At 42.6% G+C, this 16,097-nt stretch overlaps 1 protein-coding gene across 1 annotated transcript in view; it reads right to left on the bottom strand.

Annotated features, from left to right (window-relative positions):
- Nucleotides 1-3,479: 3,479 nt before the first annotated feature.
- The window catches only part of LOC126413315 (odorant receptor 43a-like), a 34,978-nt gene continuing 22,360 nt past the window's right edge, over nucleotides 3,480-16,097 (bottom strand). The window contains exon 6 of the mRNA XM_050083253.1: nucleotides 3,480-3,539. Coding sequence (XP_049939210.1) covers nucleotides 3,480-3,539 — 60 coding nt within the window. The remainder of the gene's footprint in view (nucleotides 3,540-16,097) is intronic.

Raw genomic sequence — 16,097 nt, 5'->3', positions numbered from 1 at the left:
TTTGTCAGAATTTAAGATAAAACGAGAATAAAGTATAAAGTCGATTGATCGTTTCGTGATTGTGCAGCAGATAAATGAGCTATGCATTACAAGCTATGCAAGCAAAGTTAAATGTTTTATCCATGGAAATTTTTTTAAATTTTTAGGGCTGCGTTCAGACTCACACTTTCATTTAATTTCAGTAAGTATATGTTCTCTCTGGATTCTTTCCCTAGATAGTAACAAACAGTACTGGCACTAGTGCCTATAAACAGCTTTCTTTTAAGCTATGCGTTTCGATTTTCCACCTTCGCCCGGCTTCTTAGAGTCATTACATTCTGCTTGATGTTTCCATCAGGAACCAGAGTATTTCAATTATAATATATTTCTAAATGTGAAATTCAACTCTGTCGTCAGTCACCTTTTCATCGCGGAACCACTGAATCGAATTTGATGAAGTTTCAGATGGAATGCTGAATAGGAATGTATGCTACTTAAAAAGCAATCCATGATAGTGAACCAAGGCAACAGAAACTCTGTTGGCACTGCACTGCTTTGCAGTACATTGAGCTGCCTAAAATTGGAAAGTACTAAATTGTCGATGTCAAAAAGATATATACAGAAGTCCACGAGAGCGTATGCCTATCTTTTACGGTTCACCCATTATCACCATTTCTATCTTTTGATTGTACTTGGTGTAGTGAATTCGCAAGACAAATTTGGTGATTGCGGGTTAACCATAAGAGATAAACGTGTGTCCTCATGAACCTTTTCCTAGATTGCTTAAAATCTGTGTTTAGTATGATATCAAATTATGTGCCACATATTGATAAGGTAGTGCGTTTCTGCTCCCGAATCCTGTACTTTAAGTAGCAGATTACATTTCAACGGCTGAACAAACTATTATCAAACATACATCACGACAATGGTATATACACTCCTGGAAATTGAAATAAGAACACCGTGAATTCATTGTCCCATGATGGGGAAAATTTATTGACACATTCCTGGGGTCAGATACATCACATGATCACACTGACAGAACCACAGGCACATAGACACAGGCAACAGAGCATGCCCAATGTCGGCACTAGTACAGTGTATATCCACCTTTCGCAGCAATGCAGGCTGCTATTCTCCCATGCAGACGATCGTAGAGATGCTGGATGTAGTCCTGTGGAACGGCTTGCCATGCCATTTCCACCTGGCGCCTCAGTTGGACCAGCGTTCGTGCTGGACGTGCAGACCGCGTGAGACGACGCTTCATCCAGTCCCAAACATGCTCAATGGGGGACAGATCCGGAGATCTTGCTGGCCAGGGTAGTTGACTTACACCTTCTAGAGCACGTTGGGTGGCACGGGATACATGCGGACGTGCATTGTCCTGTTGGAACAGCAAGTTCCCTTGCCGGTCTAGGAATGGTAGAACGATGGGTTCGATGACGGTTTGGATGTACCGTGCACTATTCAGTGTCCCCTCGACGATCACCAGTGGTGTACGGCCAGTGTAGGAGATCGCTCCCCACACCATGATGCCGGGTGTTGGCCCTGTGTGCCTCGGTCGTATGCAGTCCTGATTGTGGTGCTCACCTGCACGGCGCCAAACACGCATACGACCATCATTGGCACCAAGGCAGAAGCGACTCTCATCGCTGAAGACGACACGTCTCCATTCGTCCCTCCATTCACGCCTGTCGCGACACCACTGGAGGCGGGCTGCACGATGTTGGGGCGTGAGCGGAAGACGGCCTAACGGTGTGCGGGACCGTAGCCCAGCTTCATGGAGACGGTTGCGAATGGTCCTCGCCGATACCCCAGGAGCAACAGTGTCCCTAATTTGCTGGGAAGTGGCGGTGCGGTCCCCTACGGCACTGCGTAGGATCCTACGGTCTTGGCGTGCATCCGTGCGTCGCTGCGGTCCGGTCCCAGGTCGACGGGCACGTGCACCTTCCGCCGACCACTGGCGACAACATCGATGTACTGTGGAGACCTCACGCCCCACGTGTTGAGCAATTCGGCGGTACGTCCACCCGGGCTCCCGCATGCCCACTATACGCCCTCGCTCAAAGTCCGTCAACTGCACATACGGTTCACGTCCATGCTGTCGCGGCATGCTACCAGTGTTAAAGACTGCGATGGAGCTGCGTATGCCACGGCAAACTGGCTGACACTGACGGCGGCGGTGCACAAATGCTGCGCAGCTAGCGCCATTCGACGGCCAACACCGCGGTTCCTGGTGTGTCCGCTGTGCCGTGCGTGTGATCATTGCTTGTACAGCCCTCTCGCATTGTCCGGAGCAAGTATGGTGGGTCTGACACACCGGTGTCAATGTGTTCTTTTTTCCATTTCCAGGAGTGTACGTGTGTGTGTGTGTGTGTGTGTGTGTGTGTGTGTGTGGGGGTGGGTGGGTGGGTGTCTGTGTGTCTCTTTATTTTAAAATTAGTCTAAAAATTCCTATAAGAAGACGTTCACCTTTATGACCCTTATGCCCCATCACCAAAAGAAATTGTGTGTCCGCCCGTGTTTATTGCGTTGCTATATGCCTAGTAAAAACCTCTTTTTGTTCAATTTTCTTGTTTTCGTATGTCCAGAAGAAGTGTATCTTGGATAACGTACTGAAGTTTTGAAACCCCTGTAATGTAAAGACGAGCAAAGCTTACGAGAACAGCTTACTTTGCTCCGATATTTTTACGGCATATCCCTAGGCTAATTATTTTAGCGACGTTTTCTTAACCTATGGTTAGTATTGACTGCGGCACCCATGAGATTGTTTATCGTCGCAATGGAGTCATTAGGAATTTCATTATGGGAATTAGAGCTGCATTCGCACTGACGCGACGAATTGCTGTCAGTTAAGCTGCTATATGCTGCACGGTACCAGAAACACTGGCTTGAAGCGGCTGGCAATTAGTTTGCGGGTAAATTTACGGGTAAAATGTCATGCGTGACTAGTTTCTTCAGTGTCGCTGCTGACTGACCTCATGCCATCTGTGTCAAATTTTTGTTGTGGAGAAAATTGCATACACCATGAAAGTTCAAATCAGTTATGAGGATGACGAATATCACATCAGTATAATTTACAAACATTTCAGGAGGAGGGTAATAAACATCTTTGCGAATATTCGCTTGAAAATAAGCATTCTTGACAGAATCTTTAATAACTTTTATTGTTCGTACATGTGAATGACGTATTTCTATTCTCATCTATACAAAATTTATGGCTACAATGCATTAAAACTGTTTTATGACATTTTTCTATGAAACATCAGCTGAATGACTCAGTCAGTATACTAAAGAATAAGTATTTTAATTGCTCACGACCTAAGCACTCTCTGAATTTATATACAGTAATTCGTTTCCGAAATTTCAGTGGCAGGGAGGCTGAAGAAGTAATGTTTTAGGCTTAATGTATTTGTTTATACCCCTGACAAGTCCAATTTTTTCAGAAGTAAAGAAATTAATTTTAAGATATTGGTCTTGCTACATTCGCTGGCCAGTCTTCAACCACTGCCATGGAAGTTGTAAAGCATGTTCAGTAGTGCGTATGTCCCATTCAGCACCTGAAAAAGAAACCGAACACCTGTTAGAGCGCCTGATTTTTTTCTTCGTTTTCAAGGCATCAGTATCCCATAGGATGCGAAACTTCTTGAATTTGGACGCTCGAAGTACGTTTTGTGTGCTATAGGAATGCTTGTAACGAAATCCCATTGGACACAAAATGTATTGCGAGAGTCCACTTTCAGCACTAGCTCTAATTTAAAAAGTGCGGTGTTTTCTCTATTAAGAAAATCGTAATAAGTTAAACAGTGTTTCAGCTATGGTCTAACCAGGACGTGCTATGAAGACGATCATTGTTTTACATCCCACGAGACGCAGTGAACTGATCGTATTAAGAAAAATCGAAGTCCAGAAAGCGATTCATGAGCAGCAATACGTTTCTAAAGTGAGTGGTAGAACTTTACACAAATTGTAAGTCTAACCCAAAACATTCAAAGTGTTTAACCATATTTATAACTGACCAATACAGACAACCACAAGGTTTTGACTCTCTCATGTTTACTCTTGCGTGACACGAGTTCTTGCAATGTATGTAACAAAGCTAAATCACGGCCTGACATTAAATTTATCTAACTCGAATTAAAATTGCGTTAATATGTACTGCTATACGATTCCGTAGTGCCTGGGTTGTTAAGAAGAGCGATCTATCTCCGAACTAACAATGAAACGTTCTTCTTACACTATCGTATTTATCCGCCGATAACAGGGCGCTACTTTCAACTTAAATACCTTCCTCTGTACGGAAATTACGTATGTGTACGAGTAGAGGGAACGACGACGTACGGAAGTTTGGGTCTATCTGTGGGTCGCGCGCGGAATGCCAAAGCGGTTAATGCGACTACTCGCGTAAAGCGAAAGATTCAGGTCTGAGTCCAGTCCGGCACAAATTTTCTGTACCGTCAGGCCATTATAGAGCTGATAATTCCTCGTATTCGCAGCTGAGAATACATTTTATGTGTATCCTGTTGTGTTCAGTATCCTAATTAAATAAAACTCAAACTGTCGTTTTTCTGCAGTGATTATACTCTGTACAGTCAGAACATTACGTCGACCATCATAACACCCTGTATGTCCACCTTTGGCACGGAAATCAGCGACGACGCGTCGTTGTACGGAAGCAGGGAGACATGGATAGGTCGCTGGAACCACATGTCCACACACAAGTCACCTAATTCCCATAAATTCCGGGCAGTGAACGATGAGCTCTGACGCTACATTCAGTCATATCCCCGATGTGTTCGATAAGGTTCATATCTGGCAAGTTGGGACCAGAACATCAACGTTAATACGCCACTGTGTTTCTCGAACCACTTCATCACACTACTGGCCCTTGGGGCATGGTACATTGTCTTGCTGAAAATGCCACTGTTGTCAGTTAACATGAGCGTCATGAAGGGGTGTACGTGGTCTCCACCAGTGTACGATACTCCTTGGCCGTCACGGTGCCTATCACGAGCTCTGCCGCTGGACCCATTGATTGCCAGGTGAATGATTCCCAGAGCATAATAGCTTGCCTCTGTCCCACCATACAGGTTTCAAGGAGCTGTTCTCGTGGAACACGTCGGACTCGCGCCTCCCATCGACATGATGACGGAGGTATCTGGATTCTTCAGGTCATGCAACGCTCTACCACAGCGCCAAAGTCCAGTGCCGATGGTAACGTGCCGATTTGAGTCATAGTTGCTGATGTCGTGGTGTTAACATAGGCACATGCCTGAGTCGTCGGAGGCCCATCGTAAGGAGTGTTCGGTGCACTGTGTATTAAGACACACTCGTACTCTATCCAGTATTGAACGCTGATGTCAGTTCTGCCACACCTCACCGCCTTTACCAATCTGCCAAGCCTACAAGGTCCAACATCTGTGATGAGGCATGGAGCCCCAAACCAACGACGTCTGGACGAAGATTCACATTGGGTTTAGCCACGTGGTGAAGATACTCACCACAGTACTCCCCGAACACTCGACATGTCATGTAGTTCCCGAAATGCTCATACCGAGCCTCCGGGCCATCACAGTCTGCTCTCGGTCAGGCTCAGATAGAGCCGGAAGGTCCACATTCTACACACTAGAAGCACACTCAGTGATACTACATGCATCGTGCGTGTGTCTCACTAGCAGTCGTTCCTCGCCAGGTGGCGCTACTAAATCCTCAACGATTTTATTATCGATGGTAGGTCAACGGTTATATTTTTCTGACTAATCAGTGTAATCTGTATTGTGAAGCACTTTGCGATGTACAGAGCTAGCATCATAAAATTGCTACAATTCATTGTTAAACATGTTAGGAACATGATGAACTGAGAATGAAACTCATACGAAAAACTTGTCTCGAAGCTCAAGAAGTAAAAATCCTCTTTGGCAATGTAGTCATTACACTAAATTGAACAATAAGGAATTTCCACAGAAAGAGTAAAATTAACAAATGGCTTTAAATCAAATTTTAATAGATCTAATATGAATAACTGAAATGCAATTAATTACCGAGTACTGTGCCCGACATCGACTGTATTATGGTGGAAGATGCTAAGTCAAAGAAGCTATGTTGAGCAACTGTGCAATATTCTGTACGAGCACTACTGTCGTGCTGGTATGATAGAGGGGACTTTTCATGACGTCACAAACTTGACGCTGACGTCCTAATGTTAGAATGGCCAAAGGATGTGGTGGAAGTGTTTCAATAAAAGATACTGGCTTGCATCTTTTACAGCTAGTTGTTCTGATTATAGTCTAAAGTGTAAAGGAATCACAATTCATTCGTTACTATACTTTTCCATGGTATGTTTTATTTTATATGCATGAACGAAATTTGGGTTTGTTACTTTCACGTTATGGTTTTATTTCTCTCATTTAATTGTAGATTTGGAATCGGTTCAGCTGGAAAACTAATTTGGAACACTGTGTGGAAGAAAAGTTGAAAAGCAACGAAACACGTTAAACTATTTTCTCAGCATTTTCGGGATGAGGATACTTTCTTCAGTCCACGTTAAGAGAAATAATGTATTATGAAAGCGGCTTTTTCGTGTTACATACTCCTCTTCTTGGTTATTCTAAACACATAACAAAGGATAGTAGCGTTAACGAGATGAGATACTTCTTTTTATTAGATCAAACAGGTGCCTAAGCGCAGAAAATTGTCTGAAAATACCTTCCTTACAAAAGCACTTTGACATATAGTATTTGAAACAACTGTTGTGTGCACACAACAGAAATTGAGAACAAGTAACAATCGTCTGTTAAGGTTTTGGACAAACTAACACGGCATTGCCGGCTTCAAAGCATCGTACAGCGTAAAGCTGTAGTGCCATCTCTTCTTATTATACCTCCATGACATCCGTCCACTTCCTGGTTACACAATATATAAACACAAAGTAACTCCACTTGTGTTTTTTTTTTTCGTCATTTAGACATTGTACTTACTCAGTGGTCTATTCTGATGTCTGATGTGGCTCAAGGTACGATGTGGTGTTTCTTTTAAATAAATATATAAATATGTTGTCTTCATACGTCTCGTAAATTATTTATAAGGAACTTAACCTTAACCTAAGATTCTTGGAAGTATAAGTAATTTTATCACAATCAGTATGTGAATTATACTTAAGACTAAAAAAAATGAAGAAAATTTTAGTAGCTCTTGGCACTGAGCTTCTGTCTGGTGCACCGGTCTTGTTTATAAAGTCAGTAACTTTTCTGCTTTATAATTTTGACAGAAGTGAAGATAGAGCCTGCAACTTTAGTTACGAGTCAAGTGCTTTGTTTATCTGGTGATTGTTTATAAATAAATGCTTATCAGTTAGCAAACGAACCAGACAGGACTCACCAATTTAGCCACCACACTTCGTTGGTTCGCTAAAATCAGGGAAAATAACGAAGACCTACTACAACGTGAATCCCATACTATGGTTTTTAAGACTTTCTTTTTTCAGTTTCTTGTTATGAGAACACAATTTTTCCTTCTTTTCCATGTAAACGAACTGAGAATAAAGCCAGAAAGGAAAGCAAACAAGTGTAGACGAATTCAAGATCCAAATAGAGCACGGAGGGACGGCTGTGGTGAAGTGGGATCGTTATGGAAGTACAATTCACTTTTCTTTTCAGAATCGCTTGCTCATATCAACCAATGACAATTACCTCACACTTTTACATTGCAGTTTGTGGCAATTTTCGAGTATTGGTGTTAGAATTGTCTTTGCCCCAATGAACGAATGCATTTTAAATGACCTAGGTGGTGACAAGAGCAAGCGATTCTGCGAAGTAATGCCTATGAAGCAGTTATAAGTGATGGTAAGAAAACTAGATACCATGTTGGACAGGATAAAGGACTTGTCTACTAAACGAGACTCTGTCTGCCAAACAAGAGCCAATGGCCAGTGAAAGGATGCTACAACAACTGATTTATTTAATTTATCTACAACTAATCGTGTGATGGCTACTGAAATAGCTGAGTTATCCAGTAAGCAGGATTCTATAGCAATTTCATTTAATGAACTATCCAGTAAGTAGGATACTGTAGCATAACACATTCACTGAATTATCCAATAAACAATTTGCTGTGCCGACTAATCAAGAGAAGATTTAGTTGTAAATCTCAAAATATCCCGTAAAACAACATGTATTATTGCATGACAAACTGATGGAATACCCACACTGAAGGTAGCCTGTAAGGGCATACATGGTACAGGTCTTCTCTGAAAATGTAGGTCAAGTAATTCAAAAGCAGACAAAATTGTCAGGAACCATTTAGAAGTTATCAATCAAAATGGATGATTAAGCTGCTAAACAGGATAAAGTTCGAAATGACACGGTCGAATTGAATGAGCAGTTACTAAATGAGTAATTTATCTCGTGGATTGATATGAAAGAAGAACACCTTGTTCAATTAGCAGTGATTAAGGTGCAGAAAGTTATTAAGAAACCTTGTAACAGTCCAGCAGGGGACCATAATACCCCCAACTCAGTTGCTGTCAAGAAATGCAGAAAAAAGGAAAAACAAGAAGTTGGACTAAGATTTTTCCACTACGCCGTAGAATTGTCGGCGTCCAATTTAACGAACAGCGAAAAGAACTATCTGACACTAACGATTTATAAGACATCTATGATACAAGTGTCGGAGGAAGACTCTGCGCCGGATATAATGTTCAGCTAGAAGGAACAGCGTTTGCACTACACAACATGACGTGTGACAAACAAACTGTACGTTGCCTAACGATTATAACTACGAAGGGAATCTCAGTCGACATCGACAGTTTCACGTATTTACATCTGACAAAAAGAGTTTCTACCCCATCGTCGTTGTAAGTGCTTTTCATGGAGACATGCCAAAATCATGATCTGAGATATGGAAGATCGCTTTCACTCTAGTTTGTACACAGGGAATGCACCTTTGCGTGCAATAGAAATTGCTGTGGCATGTGACACGTGTAATGATTCTGAGAAGGCATTTTTAGTGAAATGGTTTTCAGGAATAGAAGAGAGACTGAGGCAGGAACTGTTTAAACTGAACCTTTTCTTATAAAACCGAAGTTTCAGGAAATACTTCGAAAAACATTTGAGTAAGACCAAGTTCTTGGACAACTCAGTACCATAGAAAGATATTGTTTGGACATAGAAATGTAAATTACCTGCTCCCGTACGAGAGAAACTAGTCAATGTGTCCGAGACTGGTATCAAGGTATTTTAAGAGAATGAGATGTTCCATAGGAACAAGAAAACCAATGAAAATTGGGAATTAGTCATGTAAATGTGAATGCATGACTGAACGGATCGGTAGACTCACGTACCAACAATAGTAATGGAAATGCGTTTAGAAGTGACAATAATCGTAATTGATTCCTTAGGGGAAAGAGTTACATGACATGTTTCACCCTCATTAGTCTACTTTTAACAATATGAGTTAACAGTGGCAAAACCAATTAAACAATCAGCAACAAAACTGAGAGAGCTCTGATGTTGAGAGGATTGGGCAATTGAAGTTCAACCCTGACGCAATCTTCCTGGAATGAGGTAGGGGAAAATAGAAGATGTAGAATTTGTGCAGCACAACAAGGAATTTGTCATAAAGGAAGAGTTATACCCTAACAATCGACAGTATCAAATCACACAGAATAATGTGTACCAAGCAGCATTTGAGGCCTATATAGAGAAAATACCCATTGGGATTACTTTAGTTACGGGGGCTGCTGTGAGCGTGATTTTCATGAATATATGCCGAAGAATATGTGAGGAAGTTGATGTGCCTATCTTGCCCATTAGTAAGTCATGTTCTGGGAGCGTTTGATATGAGATCACAAAATTTTTAATAGAGGGTTCGCCTATCAGTGAGGCTAGGGATTGGAGCAACAATTGATGTGTTTATTAATAGTGAACTGTCTTATCGGAGTTGATTTCCAACGAGAGGGAAAGGCTAAGATTTACCTCTCTGTGGGCCTTTGGTTGTTTTATAATAGACGGCAAGGAATCATTAATGTAATTATTTAAAGCTCAGGAAGGCCATGACAGATATTGCCAAAATACAAAAACTGAATACGTGACCAAGGAAGAGAAAACACACGGGTGGCAGCAACCACTTGCCAGTGGTGCTGTTGATTTAAAAGAATGAAAGTGTTAGTCAGCTGGCCTTGATGGAGAACAGCAATCGAATGTGACAGTTCTTCTATTGCAATATATTAAAGTGTCTAAAATGAACTGGGAATGAGAAGAGGCTATACATGTCATTAGAAAGGGAAGCCATATGAATCCCTCTATTATCCTTTGTATCCCATTCACTTAGCTGGGAAACCTACGGTTGCATAGGAAATTGTATATATTTTTGTATATAGCTAACAGTGTAGGATTTTTCCTTTTTTCTGAAAGTGTTTGTTAATATTAAGGTAATTTTAGTTTACATAAATATGAGAATAAATTCTTGGTTTCAAACCAATGCTCACACGCGAGCAACTGCATTAATATTGTTCGTATTAATGCCACATACATCTATAACATTCACTGACTTGCGAGGTAGAGCAATGATGTGAGAAAGGGCTTTCATATAGACAGCAAATGAGATACAACGTAATGCAGGCTGTACTCTGCTTTAGGTTGTTAATCACACTAAAATAGTAAATATGGTTGTAATAACCGGTAATTTGTTTTTGGGAGATACAGGATAACCTGTGGTACATAATATATATTGCATCAGTTGCAAGAAAAGCGTGAGGCGCATAGAAACAAACCATGTGGTTCCAGTGTGGGAGTTACCAGTGAATTCGCACTATTAATGAAACTTGAGTAAAAAGCATTATGCAATATAGGAAATACCCATCATTCAAGTCATAGAGGAGCCCTTTTAAGCCTAATCCAATCTATTGATTGCTTCTACTATGAAGATACGACAGGCTGTAACTGAAGAAATGAAAGTAGGAACTTAGAGACTGTTGTGTATCATTGTTGAGAACTGCGAACTAAAATAACAAGTTACACGTGAGGGACCAAACTCAGATATGCATGAGTTGCAGGAGTGATAGACATATCAAACAAAGTTTTGCGTCACCGCGGTTCCTAGAACTCCGGAAGATAGACAGACGTTAACTGTGGATATTGTATCACAGACACAGTCCTTTTGACTGTTCAGAGAAGTCACTAAACTCGCCAAAAGATGTAAACAACCATGCACGAGCAGCGCATAATAGACGGAAAGGGTCTGACAGCCGAATAGTTACAGTCATTCCACGAGCAAGGCGTTTCACGGCTCATGTTATCTATAGTTCAACCATGCCTAGACGGTCAATAAATACCGCGGATCGATCGCACCTGCATTGTTACTTCGTGCGAGGAAGGGCTCTCAACAAGGGAAGTGTCCGGGAGTCTCGGAGTGAACCAAAGCGACGTGGAGGAGACACAGAGAGATAGGAACTGCCGATGACGTGTCTAGCGCAGGCCGTTCAAGTGCTGCTACTGCAGTGAATGACTGCTACCTACGGATTATGGCTCGCAGGAACCCTGACAGCAACACCAGCATGTTGAATAATACTTTTCGTGCAGCCACAAGGACGTCGTGCTACGACTCGAACTGTGCGCAATAGGCTGCTTGATGCGCAACTTCACTCCCGACGACCAGGGCGACGTCCATCTTTGCCACTAGGAGACCATGCAGCGCGGTACAGATGGGCCCTAGAACACGCCGATGGGCCGCTGAGGATTGGTATCACATTCTCTTCACCGATGAGCGTCACATATGCTTTAAACCAGACAATCGTTGGAGACGTGTTTGGAGGCAACCCGGTCAGGCTGAACGCCTTAGACAAACAGTCCAGAGAGTGCAGGAAGGAGGATGTTCCTTGCACCTTTGGGGTGGTATTATGTGGGGCCGACGTATCCCGCTGGTGGTCATGGAAGACGCTGTAACGGCTGTACGATACGTGAATGCCATCCTCCGACCGACAGCGCAACCATATCGGCAGCATATTGGCGAGGCATTCGTCTTCATGGACGACAATTCGCGCCCACATCGTGCACGTTTTGTGAATGACTTCCTTCAGGATAACGACATCACAAGACTAGAGTGGCCAGTATGTTCTCCACACATGAAACCCATCGAACATGCCTTGGATATATTGAAAAGTTCTGTTTGTGGACGACGTAACCCACCAACCACTTTGAGTGATCTACGCCGAATCGCCGTTGCAGGGTGGGACAATGTGGACCAACAGTGCCTCGATGAACTTGTGGATAGTATTTCACTACGAATACAGGTATGCATCAATGCAAGACGACGTGCTACTGGGTATTAGAGATACCGGTGTTAACAGCAATCTGGGCCATCACATTTAAAGACTCGCTGTATGGTGGTACAACATGCAATGTATGGTTTTCGTGAGGAACGAAAAGGGCGGAAACGATGTTTATGTTGATCTCTGTTCCAATTTTCTGTACAGATTCCGGAACTCTCGGAACCGAGGTAATGCAAACCTTTTTTTGATGTATGTACAAGCAGGAGAAAGTTTTCTTTTTATTGGTTTGAGATTAATATTTTTTCTTGAGTTAATGCCTTCAACTACTTTTTAAAGTAGATAAAACTATTAGACTGGTAGTGTAAGGATATCTATATAGCAAAAACCCAATATGAATCAGTGTGGCTGCTATATGCTTTATGCTTGTATGGACAAAACGTTATCTAAAATACAATAAACTATACGTATATGAATTGACAAAATACTAGGACAGACATTAGTTAAGCATTCAGCATGCAGAACGTTTTACCAATCACACATACCGTACACTGTGATGTCGAATTATAATGAATAAATAATCCATAGATAGTCTTATGTGGATTAGGAAGCCCATTTCAGAGAACGACACAAAGGTGCCGGTCTCGTAAGGAAGAGAGGTTATAATGCACAGGCAGTAATGGCAACAGAAAGCTGGTTGAAGCCAGACGTCAATGACAACGATATCCTACGTTTGGACTGGAATGTTTATTGTATGGATAGGTTAGTAGCCAATGGTGGCGGCGTCTTTAGTGCAGTAAAAATTCGATGAAATCTAGCGAGGTTATCGTGGATTCCGAATGTGAATTAACCTGGGTGATATTAAGAATCAAAGAACGGTCAAAAATAGTGAACGGATGCTTTTATAGACCATCTGAGTCAGGATCTGTAGTTGTAGAGCGCTTCAGACAGAATTTGCAAAGTACCATTAGTAATTTTCCTGATCATGCCCTTGTAATAGAGGGTGACTTCCAATTGTCAAGCATAGACTGGTATTGTTATGCCATCAAGACTACTGCCAGAGGCAGGGAATCGTGTGGCATTGTTCTGGATGTCTTGTCCGAAAATTACCTTGAGCACATAGTCAGAGAACCCACTCGTGCGGGTAACTTCTTAGACCTCCTGGCAACAAACACACCTCAACTTACCGAATCAGTTAACGTAGAGGAAGGTATCAGTGATCGCAGGGATGTGACGCTATCTATGACGACGAGTCCCTACAAGGAATGTCAAGTAGGACTGATAGAGGAGATAGAAAGATCCAAAGAACCGCGGGGCGTTTCGTCACGGGACCGTTTATCTGGCGGGACACCGATACGGATATGCTGAACAAACTCCACTGGCAGACGTTACAAGAGAGACGTTGTGCATCACGGAGAGATTTACTACTGAAATTTGGGACAGCACTTTTCAGGAGAAGTCAGACGACAACATATTTCTTCCCCCCACATACATCTCGCGTATTGGCCACGAGGAGAAAATTCGAGAAAATAGAGCCAATACAGAGGCATACCGACAATCACTCTTCCCACGCACTATTCGCGAGTGGAACATGGTTGGAGGGACCGATAGTGTTGCCGAATGTAGTCTCCACCACACAACATTTGCGAGATGTAGCCGCGCGTTCTGAGGTGCCTTCCCACGGTTCGCACTGCTCCACCCGTTGGAGGTTCGAGTCCTCCCTCGGGCATGAGAGTGTCTGTTGTCCTTAGGGAAAGTTAGTTTAAGTTAGATTAATTAGTGTGTAAGCCTAGGGACCGATGATCTCAGCAGTATAGTCGTATACGAACTTACCAAAATTTCCAAATTTTTGTCAGCAGTAACACCGCTGTTCACCTCCCAAATATTTTCAGAATGGAGCCTCTCTCCATGTCACGTCCGTATTCGCTAACGATGATCATCGAGAGTAGTGCAGAGCTGTCATGCACTGCTGAGTGCAACCGGCATAGTACTGCCCTACTGTAGCTAGTCACCGACCAGTGGTGCAGGAAGAGACAGAATACTGCATAAAGTCCATTAACTGTTTTTGAATAGCGGATAGGAATGTGAAGGTTTTGTGGTGTGTTTGGTGCACAGTACAGGGTTCCTCTCTTGTGGTGATCAGACTTGGTGAACTGGAACCTTGACGACGAATATACCTGATATCACGTACCGTTACAGTGCAACACTGGGCCACTGTTGTATGCCAATGTCCCAAAAATCTACATGTTTCATGAGTCGTCTAGCCAGCCAAATTTTGATCAAAATGCGGTCGTCCTCAACTTCTGTCAGGTGCTGAGAACGCTGTCTCACGATAGTATGCTGTCTTTCATAGTGATCCCTCAATATCTTATGCTATTGAGCCACCTTTTACGCCCTAGTGGGTTTGCTAACAAGACAAATAAGAACAATAGTGAAGCACATTGTACACTGTAGTACCAGCAGCAGATGGTTGTAGCTTTCTCATCATTTACTTGCACATAAATGCCGATAATATACAGGGTATTCGGAAATTCCGGTTACTGATTTCTAGGACTTGTAGAGGGAACTGAGTTGGCCATATTTTGATTTGAAATCCGTACCCGGATTTATAAACGTGTTTGTTGGGTAGTTATAGTGAGTGGTGATGGGGGAGGGGTTGGGGTACGTGCCTACGTCGGATCGGCTGATGTCATTTGACGTCTATCGTACCTATCTTGTTCGAGCCTAATTCAATTGTCTGTGAGAGCATCATGGTTGAGTACACATTCGCAGAATACACCGAGATGATCCTTCCGTATGGCGAAGGTTACGGTAATGGAGGAACTAGCTCACCATCTTTGTCAATATCGTTATTCACAACGTCTGACTTCAGCGCATATCCTTTTCGCCACAACTACTCAACGACTTTCAGGAAGGGGTGCCTTCACGGTCAGCAGGAATGACTGATGTGCTCCAAGGAGACGCCGCACACCGGAATTAACTGTAAATTTGTAAAAACTGATCAGGTTTTCTTTTTGTTTCCCTAGTTAATAAAGAATGGAACGGTAAAACAAGTGATGTAGTGGCTCAAGCCAAACAAATTACTGGAAAAATTTGGCACGTTTTCAAACGATTGTAGCAGACATAGTTTCCTATTGAATATTTTATGTTCTCACTCCTCTGTACTAATAATACAAGTTTGTAACGGTGATTTCCGAACACCCTGTATATACCGGCAGACTAGGGTGGCTGAAAAAGGTCTGAAAAACTAATTGTTAAGAAAATTTTCTGTACATTGCACCGTGTCCGAGTTAACTAGCATTGAAGTTAGCCAATCAGGCAGTTGCGCTCGAAAATTCAAGCATCCCCTCGAAGATGGTGTTCTTCATTTTGTTTCTTAAAACCGTACAAGACAGAGACATAAAAATTTGGCAAGGGACGATAGTAAGGATCGTACCCGACCCAAAGGCTCAGCAGTCTCGTGCGCAGTCGTCTACGCTATGAGAAAAACTGACACTAATTGTGTCTGGCAGGCGGTTTGAGTTTGCTCGTGCAACGACCTGATTATATAACTTTTCAGACTTTTTCTAACCACCCATACACACATCTACACACACACACACACACGCACACACACACACTCACACACACACACACACACACACACACACACACACACACACACACACACACATAGGGCGACCATAACTAAAAAGGACATACCACAGGGAAAGATTCCTAACTGGAAATGGAGGAAAAGAAGTCCTGTGAACATGTGTCTGCAAATGCATGGTTGCCACAGTAGATGGCGTTGACGAATGAAATTTTATCTGCCAATGTGCTCATTGTGCGTAGTGTAGCGTTAGAGACTGTGTGA

Source organism: Schistocerca serialis, chromosome 1, assembly GCF_023864345.2.
Source record: "Schistocerca serialis cubense isolate TAMUIC-IGC-003099 chromosome 1, iqSchSeri2.2, whole genome shotgun sequence".
NCBI classification, from domain to species: Eukaryota; Metazoa; Arthropoda; class Insecta; order Orthoptera; family Acrididae; genus Schistocerca; species Schistocerca serialis.
The sequence above is the reverse complement of the archived record's forward strand: the minus strand, read 5'-3'. Positions and strand labels throughout refer to the sequence as shown.